The 18,985-nt window shown below is 48.9% G+C and overlaps 1 protein-coding gene and 1 long non-coding RNA gene across 4 annotated transcripts in view; one reads left to right on the plus strand and one right to left on the minus strand.

Annotated features, from left to right (window-relative positions):
- Nucleotides 1-5,730, minus strand: part of LOC141049481 (uncharacterized) — a 45,851-nt gene extending 40,121 nt beyond the window's left edge. Inside the window, exon 1 of the long non-coding RNA XR_012220363.1 lies at nucleotides 5,643-5,730. This is a non-coding gene — a long non-coding RNA (uncharacterized lncRNA). The remainder of the gene's footprint in view (nucleotides 1-5,642) is intronic.
- The window catches only part of FANCC (FA complementation group C), a 342,843-nt gene continuing 329,562 nt past the window's right edge, over nucleotides 5,705-18,985 (plus strand). For 2 of the 3 annotated variants that reach the window (XM_073545963.1, XM_073545964.1), the window contains exons 1-2: nucleotides 5,705-5,835; nucleotides 14,038-14,236. In XM_073545963.1, coding sequence (XP_073402064.1) covers nucleotides 14,075-14,236 — 162 coding nt within the window. In that variant the 5' untranslated portion in view covers nucleotides 5,705-5,835; nucleotides 14,038-14,074. Of the gene's footprint in view, nucleotides 5,836-14,008; nucleotides 14,237-18,985 lie in introns of those variants that run through there. The other variant, XM_073545961.1, reaches the window with a different exon arrangement.

An 18,985-nucleotide genomic window follows, 5' to 3' on the forward strand; every position in this document is an offset into this window, starting at 1 on the left:
AAACTCAGTCGGGCAAAACGGAGGTCATACACAGTACGGGCAAACGAGGTACAGAAGGGGTAAACAGACGGGAGGTCAGACAAAGCCAAAGGTCATACAACAAGAGAGCGGTGCGGTACCAAAGAGACGAGCAGAGAGCAGTCGAGTCACAAGCAGAGTCATACACGATAGAGCGGTGCGGTACAAGAGGGGCAGGCAGAGCTCGTAACAGGGACAGAACCGGATCACAACCAAATAAGCAACAAGTTATCAGGCACACGTATACAAGAGGTCAACTAACTCAGCCGAGGGCAGGAGTATAACTGACACCGGACCTAGGTCCAGTGAACATTAAATAGCCGCCCTCTGCCAGAGAGAGGCAGAACAATTAACCCACAGTCTGACCAGGACGGGCCAAAGCGAAACCCCGTCCTGGATCATGACAATAATATTGACTATATAATCGTTATTTTGGTCTCTTGCTTCTTGTTGGTATTTTGTGACCAGTCCACATTTATGTCCACTATTTCAGTATCATTATTCTGCTAATTAATTTATATTCTTACTCTCTAATTATGATGCTGACATCTTTGTTGAGTTATTTTCTCATAGTTTCACACTAGCGTATGGCCGAGCTGCGGAGGGATGCGGACTTTCTCTGTGACGCTCCGCCCATGGCTGCACCTCCTCCAGTCAGCTCCGCCTATGTCAGCATGCGGCCTGTGTACCCTATCTTTAGCACTGGGTACGCAGGCCATACCGATGTATTCGGATGCCTCAGCATGCGTCGTTTTGACGGTACCGCAACCTGCACCGAACGCAATCTGTTCCATTTTGGTGCGGTTGCCGCAACGTCAAAACCAGGGGCGGACATAGACTGTAGTGGGCCCCTGTGCAAGAAATTTTTCGGGGCCCCCATGCAAGAAATTTTTCTGGGCCCCCCTCCCTTCATAGGGCAACAAAGTTGTTATTTAATATTGAGGCTATGCAGGGCAGGATATAATATATGTAGGGTGCTGCTGGGCTGTATTTATTATTTGCCAGTTGCAGCCTCCAAATTATATATACAGGCCAGCACAGCCTCCAAATAACATATATAGCCCACTAGCCCAGCATTGCCTCTAGTTAATATATACAGCCCAGCACAGCCTCCAAATGAAATGTGGTATACAGCCCAGCATAGCCTTCAGTTAATATATACAGCACAGCAAAGCATCCAAATAACATATACAGCCCAGCATAGCCTCCAGTTAATATATACAGTCCAGCAACAGCCTTCAGGTAATATATACAGCGCCCAGCACAGCCTCCAGTTAATATATACAGCCCAGCACAGCCTCCAGTTAATATATACAGCCCATCACAGCCTCCAGTTAATATATACAGCCCAGCACAGCCTTCAGGTGATATATACAGCCCAGCATAGCCTCCACTCCAGGTAATATATACAGCCCAGCACAGACTCCAGGTAATATATACAGCCCAGCACAGACTCCAGTTAATATATTTAATATATACAGCCCAGCACAGCCTTCAGGTAATATATACAGCCCACCACAACCTCCAGGTAATATATACAGCTCAGCAAAGCCTCTAAATAACATATATAGCCCAAAACAGCCTCCAGGTAATATATATATATATTTATATATATATATGCACCCCCGTTTCCCTTTGTTTCATAATGCTCTCCCCCATATGTGGTCTACTTTTGGCATAGTGCTTCTCACCCTATGTGGCCCAGCCAGTTTATGCTGCATCTCCCCATGTGCCCCCCCGTTTATGCTGCTTCTCCCCCTATGTGGGCCGCTAGATTCATGTTTCTTCTCCCCCCATGAGCCGCCCCATTCATGAGCAGCCAAGCATCTCCCCCAGGGGCCCCCCCATTCATGAGAAGCCATGCTTCTCCCCAGGGGCCCCCTCATTCATGAGCAGCCAAGGCCATGCTTCTTCCCAGGCCAGGGGCCCCCCAATTCATGAGCAGCCAGGCCATGCTTCTCCCCAGGCCAGGGCCCCCCCCATTCATGAGCATCCAGGGCATGCTTCAAGTTCTCCCCAGGCCAGGGGCCCCCCCATTCATTAGCAGCCAGGCCATGCTTCTCCCCAGGCCAGGGGCCCCCCATTCATGAGCAGCCAGGCCATGCTACAAGTTCTCCCCAGGCCAGGGGCCCCCACATTCATGAGCAGCAAGGCCATGCTTCCCTTCTCCCCAGGCCAGGAGCCCCCCCATTCATGAGCAGCCAGACCATGCTTCAGTTCTCCCCCGGACAGAGCCCCCCAAAAATCATGCCTGTCATGCTTCAGTTGTCCCCCAGGAGCCCCCCAAAATCATGCATGCCTCGGTCCCAGTCCCTCAGTCCTGCTCAGCTCTGGTACTCTTACCTGGAGCAGGCAGGGCAGGCCAGACCAAGAGGATCCATCCACTGTCCGCACTTTCCTGAGCTGCAGCATTTAGTTATGGGGCACGGCACACAGTGACTTCACAGACACACACTGACGCTGGTGATGTGGCTGCAGCCACTGTCCGGCCGGCGCCACACGCACAGTGAATGACAGTCAGTCTGTCTCCTCTCCTCCCCCACAGTAGCAGCACAGCACGGATCTTACCTCAGGGCTGGCTCCTCTGCACCGGCGCTCGCACTCTCAGGATCTACTCCTGCGCGCCTCCCGCAGCGCTGCTCTCCTCCTTGCGCCTTGGCTCCGCGGCACTCCATATGGTAAATTTGAATAGGTAAATAATTAGCATACCTCCCAACTTTTGAAGGGAAAGAGGGACAAAGGCTGCGGCGCAAGTTTTAGGCCATGCCCCGACCACACCCATTTTGCAACTAGTCACACCCATGTCCACGCCCAGCCGCACCCATTTAGCACTGCTGATCACAGATTGCTATTAGGGGCATAGTGGCTGGTACTGTGGGCACACTGACTGATACTAAGTAAAAGAAAGAAAGAAAACAGAGAGAAAAAAGAAAGAAAGAAAGAAAGAAAGAAAGAAAAAGAAAGAAAAGAGAAAATTAAAGAGGGGAAATAATGAAAGAACAGAGAAAAAGAAAGAGAAAGAAAGAAAGAAAGAACACAGAGAAAGTGGGGACAGAAAGAAAGAACAGAGAGAAAGAAAGAGGGGAAAGAAAGAACAGAGAGAGAAAGAAAGGGGACAGAAAAAAAGAACAGAGGGAGAGCGAAAGAAAGAGGGGAAAGAAAGAAAGAATAGAGAGAAAAAAAGAAAGAGAAAAAAGAAAGAAAGAACAGAGAGAAAAAGAAAGAATGAGAGGAAAGAAAGAACAGAGCGATAGAGAGAAAGAAAGAGGGGAAGAAAGAACAGAGAGAAAGAAAGAGGGGAAAGAAAGAACAGAGAGTGAAAGAAAGAGGAGAAAGAGAGAACAGAGAAAGAACAGAGAGAGAAAGAAAGAAGTAAAGAAAGAAAGAAGTAAAGAAAGAACAGAGAAAGAAAGAAAGAAAGGGGAAAGAAAGAACAGAGAAAGAAAAAAAGAAAGATTAGAGAGAGAAAGAACAGAGAGAGAAAGAACAGAGAAAGAAAAAGAGAGGGAAAGACAGAACAGAGAATGAGAAAGAAACAGAGAGAAAGAAAGAGGGGAAAGAAAGAACAGAGAGTGAAAGAAAGAGGAGAAAGAGAGAACAGAGAAAGAACAGAGAGAGAAAGAAAGAAGTAAAGAAAGAAAGTAAAGAAAGAACAGAGAAAGAAAGAAAGAAAGAAAGGGGAAAGAAAGAACAGAGAAAGAAAAAAAGAAAGATTAGAGAGAGAAAGAACAGAGAGAGAAAGAACAGAGAAAGAAAAAGAGAGGGAAAGACAGAACAGAGAATGAGAAAGAAACAGAGAGAAAGAAAGAACAGAGAAAGAAAGAAACAGAGAGAGAAAGAAAGATTCTATAAAGATACTATAGCAGCCCGGCTCCCATTGTAATGCCCACCTGAGCCTCCCGGTGCAGGACATATCATGATCGGCTCACATGGCCGGCATCCCTGATTCCAAGGCGATCCTGCTGTCCGCGCCATCAGAGGAGGACATGGTGATGGATCTGAAGCATTCCTGGTTCCGTCACAATCTCCTCATGAAATTACCTCATTTCCGGTCAGCTTCCAGCACATCACTTCTGGTGGAACATCATGTGCGAGTTTTAAAGTGCTCCTCGGGGCTCTGCCGTGTACTTCTGTGTCCGTGGGAAAAGCCCACTTTGTATGCCTCATGCACACTTGGCTCCGCACACCAAGTACACGCACGGCTCCGCTCCGTACGCCTCGTACACACGCGGCTCTGCTACATCCACACTGTAAAACCCTCCTGACCCCACACAAAAACTTTACCTCATCCAGCCAGCACCATGACAGCCAGCACAGCACGGTCCTGCAGGGTGCAGACAGACACAGAGGCAGACATGGCCCCTGATCATGTGACCCCTGACTCCTCCCCGCTCACAGGTAATGTGCGAGCAGAACACACACAGCCGAGCCACAGAGGCCCCTGATCATGTGACCCCTGACTCCTCCCCTCTCACAGGTCCTCTGCGCACAGAACACACACAGCCCAGCCACATCATTGCAGGCTGTGGTGCGTCTATCTGGGACGGCGAGAATGGTGTTGGTGGATGGGGGGACGCGGCGACGGGGGTGTCAAAAACAGGACTATCCCGCGGGAATCGGGACGGTTGGATCTTGGGAGCAATGAATTAGCCATGCGGTGCTGGAGGGGCCCCCTCTCCCCAGGGGCCCCCGTTCAATGAACGAGCTGCATGGTTGGTAGGTCCACCCCTGGTCAAAACAACGCATGCGGAGGCATCCGCATACATTGGTATGGCCTGCGTACCCAATGCTGAAGATAGGGTATGCATGCCGACGGAGGCGGAACTAAGGAGGAGGCGGGGCAGTGGGCGGAGATTCCAGAGGAAGTCTGCATCCCTCCGCAGCTTTGGCCATACGCTAGAGTGAAACGAGCCTTACTCAGATATCCCATAGTTTCGGGCACACGACTCCTGACTCTAAGGCTGAGGATTTTGCTGCGGTTCCGCAGTGGATTTGGCAGCTGCGTACCCGCAGCAGTTTTTGCTGTGGTGTACAGTACCATGATTCCCTATGGGAATCAAAAACCGCAGTGCAGACGGTGCAGAATTTTCCACGGTTTTCAATCCGCAGAAAGAATTGAAATGTCAATTCTTTCTGCGGATTCCGCTGCGGTTTGCCATCTCCTCCATTGAGATGAAAAACCACAGAGCAATCCGCAGGTCTTTTGACCTGCGGATTTTACAAAGTCCGCGCGGATGAATCTGCACCACAATCCGCAGCGTGTGCACACAGCCTAAGGTTATGTGCCCACGTTGCGTTTTTTAAGCGTTTCCACCGCAAGCAAAAACGCTTGTGCTTTGCGGGAAAACGCATGCAAATTCCGTATGCGCTTTACCCGCGGAAGGGAGTTGTTGAAATGCTGCGGACATTTCCGCATTTCTGAAACGTGGGCACTTAGCCTAAACACAAACGCACTCTCTCTAGTATAGTGTGAAGGGCAGCCTATGCTTCCTGCAGTTCTTAGCAGAAGGGTCATTTACAGTTTATAGAGAATACGAGACGAGCATTAGTGTCACATATACACTGCAGGTCAGACAGTATACCTCACAGTATACCCCGGGGTAATACCGAAGACCCCAGCTTACCCTGTGACTACACCGGCAGTAGTAGCCGCTCTGTGCTTACTGCTTTCCCTCTGACTCTGACAGACGTTTCCACTAACCGTAGTTTTTTGGCGCGAACAGAAATCTTCCTGTTTCTGCCCCGCCCCCATGCGCCATTCGTCCTATCAGCACAGCGAGGCTCTTCCGTGTCTGCAGAGCTGTCGGCGCTCCACGTGTACGTATGTGTATGTTGTATATGGCGGATTATGTGCAGCCCGCCGGCTGTAGTGTCTGTAATGGTTGTACATAGGAATCGCCAGGGCTACCCGGAGCGCTGCAGAGCAATTCTGTGTTATCTGCATGCTGTAGCGCCCCCTGCTGCAAGGCTGTGTAGCACTTCTGTGTTACCTTACCTGCATGCTGTAGCGCCCCCCTGCTGCAGGGCTGTGTAGCTCTGCATGCTGTACCTCTCTTCTGCTGTTACTTGCATGCTGTACCCCCTCTTCTGCTGTTACTTGCATGCTGTACCCCTCTTCTGCTGTTACCTGCATGCTGTACCCCTCTTCTGCTGTTACTTGCATGCTGTACCCCTCTTCTGCTGTTACCTGCATGCTGTACCCCCTCTTCTGCTGTTACTTGCATGCTGTACCCCTCTTCTGCTGTTACCTGCATGCTGTACCCCTCTTCTGCTGTTACCTGCATGCTGTACCCCTCTTCTGCTGTTACCTGCATGCTGTACCCTTCTTCTGCTGTGTTACCTGCATGCTGTACCCCTCTTCTGCTGTTACCTACATGCTGTACCCCTCTTCTGCTGTTACCTGCATGCTGTACCCATCTTCTGCTGTTACTTGCATGCTGTACCCCTCTTCTGCTGTTACCTGCATGCTGTACCCCTCTTCTGCTGTTACCTGCATGCTGTACCCCTCTTCTGCTGTTACCTGCATGCTGTACCCCTCTTCTGCTGTGTTACCAGCATGCTGTACCCCTCTTCTGCTGTTACCTACATGCTGTACCCCTCTTCTGCTGTGTTACCTACATGCTGTACCCATCTTCTGCTGTGTTACCAGCATGCTGTACCCCTCTTCTGTGTTACCAGCATGCTGTACCCCTCTTCTGTGTTACCAGCATGCTGTACCCCTCTTCTGCTGTTACCTGCATGCTGTACCCCTCTTCTGCTGTTACCTGCATGCTGTACCCCTCTTCTGCTGTTACCTGCATGCTGTACCCCTCTTCTGCTGTGTTACCAGCATGCTGTACCCCTCTTCTGCTGTTACCTGCATGCTGTACCCCTCTTCTGCTGTGTTACCTACATGCTGTACCCCTCTTCTGCTGTTACCTACATGCTGTACCCCTCTTCTGTGTTACCAGCATGCTGTACCCGTCTTCTGCTGTGCTACCAGCATGCTGTACCCCTCTTCTGTGTTACCAGCATGCTGTACCCCTCTTCTGCTGTTACCAGCATGCTGTACCCCTCTCCTGCTGTGTTACCTACATGCTGTACCCCTCTTCTTCTGTGTTACCAGCATGCTGTACCCCTCTTCTGCTGTTACTTGCATGCTGTACCCGTCTTCTGCTGTGTTACCTGCATGCTGTACCCCTCTTCTGCTGTTACTTGCATGCTGTACCCCTCTTCTGCTGTGTTACCTGCATGCTGTACCCCTCTTCTGCTGTTACTTGCATGCTGTACCCCTCTTCTGCTGTTACTTGCATGCTGTACCCCTCTTCTGCTGTGTTACTTGCATGCTGTACCTCTCTTCTGCTGTTACCGGCATGCTGTACCCCTCTTCTGCTGTGTTACTTGCATGCTGTACCTCTCTTCTGCTGTGTTACTTGCATGCTGTACCTCTCTTCTGCTGTGTTACTTGCATGCTGTACCTCTCTTCTGCTGTTACTTGCATGCTGTACCTCTCTTCTGCTGTTACCTGCATGCTGTACCCCTCTTCTGCTGTTACATGCATGCTGTACCCCTCTTCTGCTGTGACCAGCATGCTGTACCCCTCTTCTGCTGTGTTACCAGCATGCTGTACCCCTCTTCTGCTGTTACCTGCATGCTGTACCCCTCTTCTGCTGTGTTACCTGCATGCTGTACCCCTCTTCTGCTGTGTTACCTGCATGCTGTACCCCTCTTCTGCTGTGTTACCTGTATGCTGTACCCCTCTTCTGCTGTGTTACCAGCATGCTGTACCCCTCTTCTGCTGTGTTACCTGCATGCTGTACCCCTCTTCTGCTGTGTTACTTGCATGCTGTACCTCTCTTCTGCTGTTACCGGCATGCTGTACCCCTCTTCTGCTGTGTTACTTGCATGCTGTACCTCTCTTCTGCTGTGTTACTTGCATGCTGTACCTCTCTTCTGCTGTGTTACTTGCATGCTGTACCTCTCTTCTGCTGTTACCTGCATGCTGTACCCCTCTTCTGCTGTTACTTGCATGCTGTACCCCTCTTCTGCTGTTACCAGCATGCTGTACCCCTCTTCTGCTGTGTTACCAGCATGCTGTACCCCTCTTCTGCTGTGTTACCAGCATGCTGTACCCCTCTTCTGCTGTGTTACCAGCATGCTGTACCCCTCTTCTGCTGTGTTACCAGCATGCTGTACCCCTCTTCTGCTGTGTTACCAGCATGCTGTACCCCTCTTCTGCTGTGTTACCAGCATGCTGTACCCCTCTTCTGCTGTGTTACCAGCATGCTGTACCCCTCTTCTGCTGTGTTACCAGCATGCTGTACCCCTCTTCTGCTGTGTTACCAGCATGCTGTACCCCTCTTCTGCTGTTACCTGCATGCTGTACCCCTCTTCTGCTGTGTTACCTGTATGCTGTACCCCTCTTCTGCTGTGTTACCAGCATGCTGTACCCCTCTTCTGCTGTGTTACCTGCATGCTGTACCCCTCTTCTGCTGTGTTACCAGCATGCTGTACCCCTCTTCTGCTGTGTTACCAGCATGCTGTACCCCTCTTCTGCTGTGTTACCAGCATGCTGTACCCCTCTTCTGCTGTGTTACCAGCATGCTGTACCCCTCTTCTGCTGTTACCTGCATGCTGTACCCCTCTTCTGCTGTGTTACCTGCATGCTGTACCCCTCTTCTGCTGTGTTACCAGCATGCTGTACCCCTCTTCTGCTGTGTTACCAGCATGCTGTACCCCTCTTCTGCTGTGTTACCAGCATGCTGTACCCCTCTTCTGCTGTGTTACCAGCATGCTGTACCCCTCTTCTGCTGTGTTACCAGCATGCTGTACCCCTCTTCTGCTGTGTTACCAGCATGCTGTACCCCTCTTCTGCTGTGTTACCAGCATGCTGTACCCCTCTTCTGTGTTACCAGCATGCTGTACCCCTCTTCTGTGTTACCAGCATGCTGTACCCCTCTTCTGCTGTTACCTGCATGCTGTACCCCTCTTCTGCTGTTACCTGCATGCTGTACCCCTCTTCTGCTGTTACCTGCATGCTGTACCCCTCTTCTGCTGTGTTACCTGCATGCTGTACCCCTCTTCTGCTGTTACCTGCATGCTGTACCCCTCTTCTGCTGTGTTACCTACATGCTGTACCCCTCTTCTGCTGTTACCTACATGCTGTACCCCTCTTCTGTGTTACCAGCATGCTGTACCCGTCTTCTGCTGTGCTACCAGCATGCTGTACCCCTCTTCTGTGTTACCAGCATGCTGTACCCCTCTTCTGCTGTTACCAGCATGCTGTACCCCTCTCCTGCTGTGTTACCTACATGCTGTACCCCTCTTCTTCTGTGTTACCAGCATGCTGTACCCCTCTTCTGCTGTTACTTGCATGCTGTACCCGTCTTCTGCTGTGTTACCTGCATGCTGTACCCCTCTTCTGCTGTTACTTGCATGCTGTACCCCTCTTCTGCTGTGTTACCTGCATGCTGTACCCCTCTTCTGCTGTTACTTGCATGCTGTACCCCTCTTCTGCTGTTACTTGCATGCTGTACCCCTCTTCTGCTGTGTTACTTGCATGCTGTACCTCTCTTTTGCTGTTACCGGCATGCTGTACCCCTCTTCTGCTGTGTTACTTGCATGCTGTACCTCTCTTCTGCTGTGTTACTTGCATGCTGTACCTCTCTTCTGCTGTGTTACTTGCGTGCTGTACCTCTCTTCTGCTGTTACTTGCATGCTGTACCTCTCTTCTGCTGTTACCTGCATGCTGTACCCCTCTTCTGCTGTTACATGCATGCTGTACCCCTCTTCTGCTGTTACCAGCATGCTGTACCCCTCTTCTGCTGTGTTACCAGCATGCTGTACCCCTCTTCTGCTGTTACCTGCATGCTGTACCCCTCTTCTGCTGTGTTACCTGCATGCTGTACCCCTCTTCTGCTGTGTTACCTGTATGCTGTACCCCTCTTCTGCTGTGTTACCAGCATGCTGTACCCCTCTTCTGCTGTGTTACCTGCATGCTGTACCCCTCTTCTGCTGTGTTACTTGCATGCTGTACCTCTCTTCTGCTGTTACCGGCATGCTGTACCCCTCTTCTGCTGTGTTACTTGCATGCTGTACCTCTCTTCTGCTGTGTTACTTGCATGCTGTACCTCTCTTCTGCTGTGTTACTTGCATGCTGTACCTCTCTTCTGCTGTTACCTGCATGCTGTACCCCTCTTCTGCTGTTACTTGCATGCTGTACCCCTCTTCTGCTGTTACCAGCATGCTGTACCCCTCTTCTGCTGTGTTACCAGCATGCTGTACCCCTCTTCTGCTGTGTTACCAGCATGCTGTACCCCTCTTCTGCTGTGTTACCAGCATGCTGTACCCCTCTTCTGCTGTGTTACCAGCATGCTGTACCCCTCTTCTGCTGTGTTACCAGCATGCTGTACCCCTCTTCTGCTGTGTTACCAGCATGCTGTACCCCTCTTCTGCTGTGTTACCAGCATGCTGTACCCCTCTTCTGCTGTGTTACCAGCATGCTGTACCCCTCTTCTGCTGTGTTACCAGCATGCTGTATCCCTCTTCTGCTGTTACCTGCATGCTGTACCCCTCTTCTGCTGTGTTACCTGTATGCTGTACCCCTCTTCTGCTGTGTTACCAGCATGCTGTACCCCTCTTCTGCTGTGTTACCTGCATGCTGTACCCCTCTTCTGCTGTGTTACCAGCATGCTGTACCCCTCTTCTGCTGTGTTACCAGCATGCTGTACCCCTCTTCTGCTGTGTTACCAGCATGCTGTACCCCTCTTCTGCTGTTACCTGCATGCTGTACCCCTCTTCTGCTGTGTTACCTGCATGCTGTACCCCTCTTCTGCTGTGTTACCTGCATGCTGTACCCCTCTTCTGCTGTGTTACCAGCATGCTGTACCCCTCTTCTGCTGTGTTACCAGCATGCTGTACCCCTCTTCTGCTGTGTTACCAGCATGCTGTACCCCTCTTCTGCTGTGTTACCAGCATGCTGTACCCCTCTTCTGCTGTGTTTCCTGCATGCTGTACCCCTCTTCTGCTGTGTTACCTGCATGCTGTACCCCTCTTCTGCTGTGTTACCTGCATGCTATAGCACCCCTCTATTCCAGGGTTGGCAGCAGCCAAAGTAGGGGTAGGCCAGCTACTATTATCACTAAGGCTAAGTTCACACTTGCGTATGGCTGGCCTGCGTAGGGCTGCATACTTGTTCCCTTAAGCTCCGCCTACTTCCACGTGTCCTGCATACCTATCTTTAACATTGGGTATGCAGTGACATGTATGCGGATGAGTCCACAGGTGGCATTTTGACGTACCCGCTGACCGCACGTGAACGCAACATATTCACTCATTTGTGTCAGGTTTATTCTCACAGCGTAGAATGGATATATTTACACATGCTTTAGCCCCTTCTTCCCCGGGCAATTTTTCATATTCGCCTCCCCTTCTTCCAAGAGCCATACTTTTTTTTTTCCTCAGCTGTATAGCTGTGTGAGGGCTTGTTTTTTGCGGGACAAGTTGTACTTTAGAATGACCTCATTCATTCTACCACATTAATGTAATGGAAAGCAGGAAAAACATTCCAAGTATGGTGAAATTGCAAAATAAAGTGCATTTCCGCAATTGTTATTTATTTATTTTTTTTTTATTTACCATGCTCACTATATACACATACCATAAGGAAACAGCCTTACCAAGACATGTCAGATGACAAATGCACTAGCAGGATGCAGCACGATAAAGGCAGGGGCCGCACAGGTGCATGCTACTGATGAAATCAGCCACCCACTCACCTAGCAAATTATGGAGGGGTTGAGTAGAACATCAGTCACACAGGTATGTGTGATGCAAAGTGTCTGGCTTAGAGCCTATTAATGACGCCAATAGTATTATCAGGCGGGCTGTCCAGCACTATACAGCTCTCGCAAAAATTAAGAGACCACTGCACAGTTTGATAAAAATCAGCTTCTCTACATGGCTGACAGCCATTTCATTCCAGTGTCTGTTGAATTCCAACCAGAGTACACCTCATTCTACTTAATGAGCTTCTGATTAGGTGATGACCTGAACCAAATCTTATTTAACGAAGGAAAGTATAAAAAACCCTGCTGTGGTCTTCACAATCCTCTTGCAATAGGACAAGCTGGATGGCAAAACAAGTGCTAGTAATATCCCAAAAGTAATAGGAATGAAAAAAATAACTTTTAACCATGCCAAAGGAGTTGAAAAGAAAAGTCTTGAGTGAGGAAAAGAAGGGGTCAATTCTGGCTTTACTAGCAGAGGGATACAGTGAGCGTCATGTTGCCTCCATCCTTAAAATTTCTAAGACGGCAGTCCATTACGACAAGGTCAAGCAGCAGACATTGGGGACAAGAAAGCTACAGACCGGCAGATGGCGATGCGACCCTCCACTGACCGGGATGATTGTCATCTTATTCGAATGACACTCAGCAACCACAGGGTGAAACCAAGTGACCTACAAAAGGAATTGCAAATGGTAGCTGGAGTGAAGTGCACGGCAAGAACAGTTCATATCAGGCTCCTAGAGGCAGGGCTCAAGTCATGTAAATCTAGAAAAAACCTTTCATCAACGAGAAGCAAAGGAGAGCCAGGCAGCAGTTTGTCAAAGAATCATAAGAATTGGCCATAGAGGCCTGGATTAAGGTAATATTCTCTGATGAGTCTAATTTTCAGCTTTGCCCAACACCTGGTCCTCTGATGGTTAGACGGAGACCTGGAGAGGCGTACAAGCCACAGTCCTTGCACCCGCTGTGAAATTTGGTGGAGGATCGGTGAGGATCTGGGGGTGCTTCAGCAAGGCTGGAATTGGGCAGGTTAATCTTTGCTATGGATGTATGAATCAAGCCGCATACAAGGTTATCCTGGAAAAGCAGGTGATTCCTTCTGCTCAGGCAATGTTCCTCAGCTCTGAGGACTGTTTTTTTTCCAGCAGGACAATGCGCAATGCCACACAGCTAGGTCAATCAATGTGTGGATGAAGGACCACCACATCAAATCCATGTCATGGCCAGCCTAATCTCCAGACCTGAACCTCATTGAAAACCTCTGGAATGTAATCAAGAGGAAGATGGATAGTCACAAGCCATCAAACAAAGAAGAGCTGCTTAAACTGTTGTACCAGGAGTGGCATAAGGTCATCCAAAAGCAGTGTGAAAGACTGGTGGAAAGTATGCTAAGACACATGAAAGCTGTGATTAAAAATCATGGTTATTCCACAAAATATTGATTTCTGAACTCTTCCTGAGTTAAAACATTAGTATTGTTGTTTCTAAATGATTATGAACTTGTTTTCTTAGCATCATTTGAGGTCTGCAAGCACTGCATTTTTTTGTTATTTTGACCATTTCTCATTTTCTGAAAATAAATACAAAATTTAGTGCTTGGAAATTCGAAGACATGTTGCCAGTAGTTTATAGAATAAAAGAGCAATTTACATTTTACTCAAAAATATACCTAAAAGGCCGGGATCACACATGCGAGAATCACGGCAGAGTCTCGCATGTTAATACCCGGCACTGCCACCGGCACTCAGGAGCAGAGCATGCGGCTCCATGTACTGCTATGTGGCCACATGCTCTGATCCGAGTGCCGGCGGCAGTGCCAGGTATTAACATGCGAGACTCTGCTGTGTTTCTCGCATGTATGATCCCGGCCTAAAGAGAAAACTCAGACTAACTGAAAATTTTGCAGTGATCTCTTAAGTTTTGTTAGAGCTGTATATGCACCACACAGAGACAGATGCCCCAGTACACCAAGCCAACAAAAGCCTGGCTGCATCCTTTAAAGAAATGGTAAAAAGTGCAATAAAAGATGAAAAAATTAATACATATGATAAATACATTAAATGAGGTATTAGTTGATATTTTGGCCAAAATAGATAAGCTCGCTACCCAATGTCAATGGTCCTTATATTTGCAAGTCCTAACACTAATTTCAAAAACAACTAACATGGAAAAATTTAAAAAAACACATACCATAAGGAAACAGCCTTCCAAAAACCTGTCAGATGACAAATGCACTTTTTTGCGTTTCTAGATTCTTTCTACTGTGTCTCTGTGTCACCCACGTGGCAATGACCAGCATACCAAATCCTGAGATTCATATTGAGCACTGGCTAAATAAAGTTGTGGTGTGGGGGAGTACAACATCGATGGAAATCCAGCAAGATGTCTGCCTACATTTAACTGAATTACATGATTTCCTTTTGAAGATGTATGAAACAATAAAGCATATGGTAAGTGACTCGCTGGAATTCGCCTTTGTATGTGATCATGGTACTGACATTGACCTGATCTGTCTTTATCAGAACAGCAAGTATGGGTTTAAATGACATAAGTAGTCTGTCCGCTCTCATTATTTTTTGTTCATAATGGCATCTATTATTCCCTTAACCTCACGTGAAAAATATCTGCAGTATGGTAGCTGCAACAGATGTTTTAGATCAAACTACAATTTTTTAATGTTGTCCATAGTCTAGGCTTAATTTTTCTTTTACTACCAGCGCCTGTCAGCATAGCTTCAAGAACATACCATATCTTTCGGACTATAAGACGCACTTTTTCCCAAAAATTTTTTGGGGAAAATGTGGGTGTGTCTTATAGTCGGAATATACATAAAAATAGTGTGGCAGCAGCCGGAGTCTGGCGATTCTGCTGTAGTCCGACGCTGCAGGGTGATGAAGCAGGGCGATGATCACACTCCCTTCTCAGGCTGGTGTGGTAGTATTCGGCAGTTCACTGTGGTGCAGAGGCTCCGCACACATTTTGTGACAGGCCGGAGCTGCCCCCCCTCGCACTTTCATTGCTGCGATGGGTAGCCTCCGGAAAATGGCTGCCAGAAGCGGCGCATGCGCTGATTCAGGTCTCCGCAACGAGATCTCAGTGCTGAGATCTTAATCTGTGCATGTGCCGTCCCCAGCGGCCATTTTCCTGGAGGATACCGCATCGCAGCAATGGATGTGCGGGGACTCTGGGCTTTCACAAAATGTAGGCGGAGCCCCTGTACCACTGAGTACCACCGAACCTGCCGCACTAGCCTGGGATGGGATTTCCCGGAAGCCATCACATCAATGGATGTGCGGGGGCTCCGGGCTTTCAGAAAATGTCGGCGGAGCCCCCACATCACGAGCACTGCCGTACCAGTCTGGGATGGGAGTCATATCACCAGACCACCGAACACCCCCTGTGACTATGCTCCACCAGCGCTGCCGATCCCCCCCTGTTAGGCTGAGTTCACAAAACCGCGCGATTTTGCCGCGAAAAATAAGCATCCCATGCATTCCTATGGGATTCCGCAATGCTGTGCTAATGCTGCGGTTTTTACCGCGGCGGAATCGCTTCGCGGTAAAAACCGCAGCATGCTCATTAATTTGCGGAATCGCGGCGATCCCGCACCCATAGGAATGCATTGTTCCGCTTACTTCCCGCATGTGGCTGTGCACACCATGCGGAAAGTAAGCAGAACAATTGCGGATGGTACCCACGGTCCGGAGGAGAGGAGACTGTCCTCCAGGCTTTGGGTACCATATCCCTGTAAAAAATAGAATTTAAAATAAAAAATATTGTTATTCTCACCTTCCGGCGTCCCGCGCAGCATTCCCGCCTCTCTCCACGCTCCCGGTCCCAGTAAGCCTTTGCGAAAATGCCCGCGATGGCGTCCGTTCTCGCGGGATCGCGAAGTCTCGCGGTCATTCACGCGACGTCATCGCGAATGACCGCGAGAACGGACGCCATCGCGGGCATTTTCGCAAAGGATTACTGGGAACGGATGCGCGGGACGTCGGAAGGTAAGAATAACACCATTTTTTATTTTTTACATTCTATCTTTTACCACTGATGCCGCATAGGCAGTCTCAATAGTAAAAAGTTGGTCAGACTTGTCAAACACTATGTTTGACGAGTGTGACCAACCTGTCAATCAGTTCTCCAAGCGATGCTACAGATCGCTTGGAAAACGCTAGCATTTTGCAAGCTAAATACGCTTGCAAAATGCTACTTTTTCCGTGGGAAAATCGCGGGAATTTAAAATGCGATTTTTCCCGCGGAATGGAATTCCGGAATTCTCGCAGTAATTTCCGCGAGAGTTCCGGTACGTGTGCACTTAGCCTTAAGCTGAATTCGGACTGTAAGACGGACTCCCATTTGACACATTATTTTTTTTCCCTATTTTCCTTCTGAAAATTTGGGTTGCATCTTATGGTCCGAAAAATAAAGTACATTTCATTTGTTACTCATTCTTTTACAAATATTTTTACACAAAACTCTTCAGGGTTGTCAACTGTCCAAAAACTCATAGACAGTTCGCAAAAATAGAGCACTTTTTTCTTGTCAATAAAAAAATATTTGATGCAGCCGTGATTTTTTTTTTTAAGCTGAAGAAATGTACAGATTAATAGGAATGTAATTCTCATCATTTTATAGTTCACTGTGTGGCAACTCATGTATTCGTATAAGAATTATGGGCCTTGGACTTACATCACCACTAATCATAATGATTTATTATGGTTTATCAATTTCTCTTCAAAAAATATTGTCTGTTTGTGATTTTTTTGATAAGCTGTCCAAAAAAAATAAAAAAGATAAGTTGTAAAAGCTGCTGTTCTCTCCTAACCACTTGCATTTTTACCTTATAGCTATTCGGTGTATATGGCGGTATACAGACAAGTTTTACAGGCTATGTGCCGTGATGTAGTGCAATATTACCCGTATTTTTCAGATTATAAGACGCTCCGGATTATAAGACACACCCCAAATTTTGAGGAGAAAAATAGGAGCAAAAACTTTTTTTTAGTAAAATGGTGGTGCTTCTTATAATCCATGCGTCTTATGCTTACCGGGGGTGGTGGCTGCGGTGATCCCAGGGTCGCTGCTGTAGGAGGCAAGAGTGGAGCGTTGCTGCAGGCTGGGTTGAGGGGGTGTTCTGATGTGCGGCATGCCGGTTCGGGTGTCTGATGCTGCGCTGTGTCCCCAATGGAGTTGCGGTGCTGCTCTGTGTCCCCGATGGCGGTGCTGCAGTGGATTCTGGGAAAATGGCTGCTGGGAGGCGGCGCATGCGCAGATGGAGATCTCGGCAGCCTTTTTCCAGGAGTCCACCGCACAGGAAACCATGGAAGAACTGCCGTGGGGTCTGGCCTTTCCCAAAATGTCAGCAGAGCCCCCCGCAGCATTGGGGACACAGTGCAGCACCGCCACCGGGGACACAGCACGGCACCGCCATCGGGGACACAGTGCAACACCGCCACCTGGACACAGCGCAGCAGCAGCCAGATAAGGTACAGTACAGACCAAAAGTTTGGACATATCTTTTTCAAAGAGTTTTCTTTATTTTCATGACTATGAAAATTGTAGATTCACTCTGAAGGCATCAAAACTATGAATTAACACATGTGGAATTATATAATTAACAAAAAAGTGTGACACAACTGAAAATATGTCTTATATTCTAGGTTCTTCAAAGTAGCCACCTTTTGCTTTGATTACTGCTTTGCACACTCTTGGCATTCTGTTGATGAGCTTCAAGAGGTAGTCACCGGAAATGGTCTTCCAACAGTCTTGAAGGAGTTCCCAGAGATGCTTAGCACTTGTTTGCCCTTTTGCCTTCACTCTGCGGTCCAGCTCACCCCAAACCATCTCGATTGGGTTCAGGTCTGGTGACTGTGGAGGCCAGGTCATCTGGCGTAGCACCCCATCACTCTCCATCTTGGTCAAATAGCCCTTACACAGCCTGGAGGTGTGTTTGGGGTCATTGTCCTGTTGAAAAATAAATGATGGTCCAACTAAACGCAAACCGGATGGAATAGCATGCCGCTGCAAGATGCTGTGGTAGCCATGCTGGTTCGGTATGCCTTCAATTTTGAATAAATCCCCAACAGTGTCACCAGCAAAGCACCATCACACCTCCTCCATGCTGCCATGATCTCAGTGCGGGTTGGACCCGCATACTTGGGGTTAATGTCTGGAACCAGTGCTGGTGTGACCCCCGTTTGCCTGACTTTGAGGATTCTTGTAGTTGTGTCCTGCCGATCTCTGGCAGCAGGACGTTAAGCCCCGTCCCTTGCAGTCACATGACCGTAGGTCCTTCACTTCTTGCTAAACTTCAGCGTCCCCAGGTCCTGTTTGTCTGAGCATCCCGGCCGTACCTGACCCCGGGCCCCCCCTACAGTGCGGGTTAGTCTCTGCTCTGCGGAGGCTGCACGCCGGCGCTGACAGGACCCTGACATAACTGACCATTAAGTTTTGGGGGGTTTTTGTGCAGAGAATTTTGGATTCCATACAGTCTCTGGCTGAACAGATGAAAGATCTGAGTCAGATGTTTCAGGGTTTATCTCTGGAACAGCAAGCTCTTGCTCGTTCTCAGCAGCAGGTTTCTCAGATAGTGCGGGGGGCTTTATCTGCTGGGGGGCTGGGGCGAGTGATGTTGTTCTGGTGTCCCTGGAACCACCTGTTAAACTGCCTGATGTCAGGAACACTGCACTTGCTCACTGAGCCAGTGCGCGTGCCCTGAGTACAAAAACAGTGCTCAAAGGTACCTGTGGAGCGGGACAGCAGTGGTGACGATGCGCGCTTCAGACTATCGGGACCTGAAGCACGTGACTGCTGGGGGTGTGACCTAAGCTCCACACGGAGAAGACAATAGTACCAAAACGAGAGACGGAGTTCAGAGTGAGGGGACAGACCAGGTCATACAAGGGAATCAAACAAGCAATGCAGTATCCACGCACACCAGGGGGGTCAGACACACAGCCAGAATAACAGTATAGCTGACAGGGAATCCTAGTCTGGAGTGAGTATAAATGCCCCTCCCAGATCCAAAGAGAGGCCGGCAAAAGTTAACCCTGTGAGAACAGGACATTAACCATGTCCGAACCATGACAGTACCCCCCTCTTAATGGGGGGCCACTGGACCCCCAGGTTTCTCAGGGTATCTGGCATGAAAAGCCCGCACCAGTCGATCAGCGTGCACCGAACTGGCCGGAACCCATGAC

This window comes from Dendrobates tinctorius, unplaced genomic scaffold (genome assembly GCF_039654945.1).
Source record: "Dendrobates tinctorius isolate UK_male_01 unplaced genomic scaffold, ASM3965494v1 ptg000144l, whole genome shotgun sequence".
Lineage (NCBI taxonomy): Eukaryota > Metazoa > Chordata > Amphibia > Anura > Dendrobatidae > Dendrobates > Dendrobates tinctorius.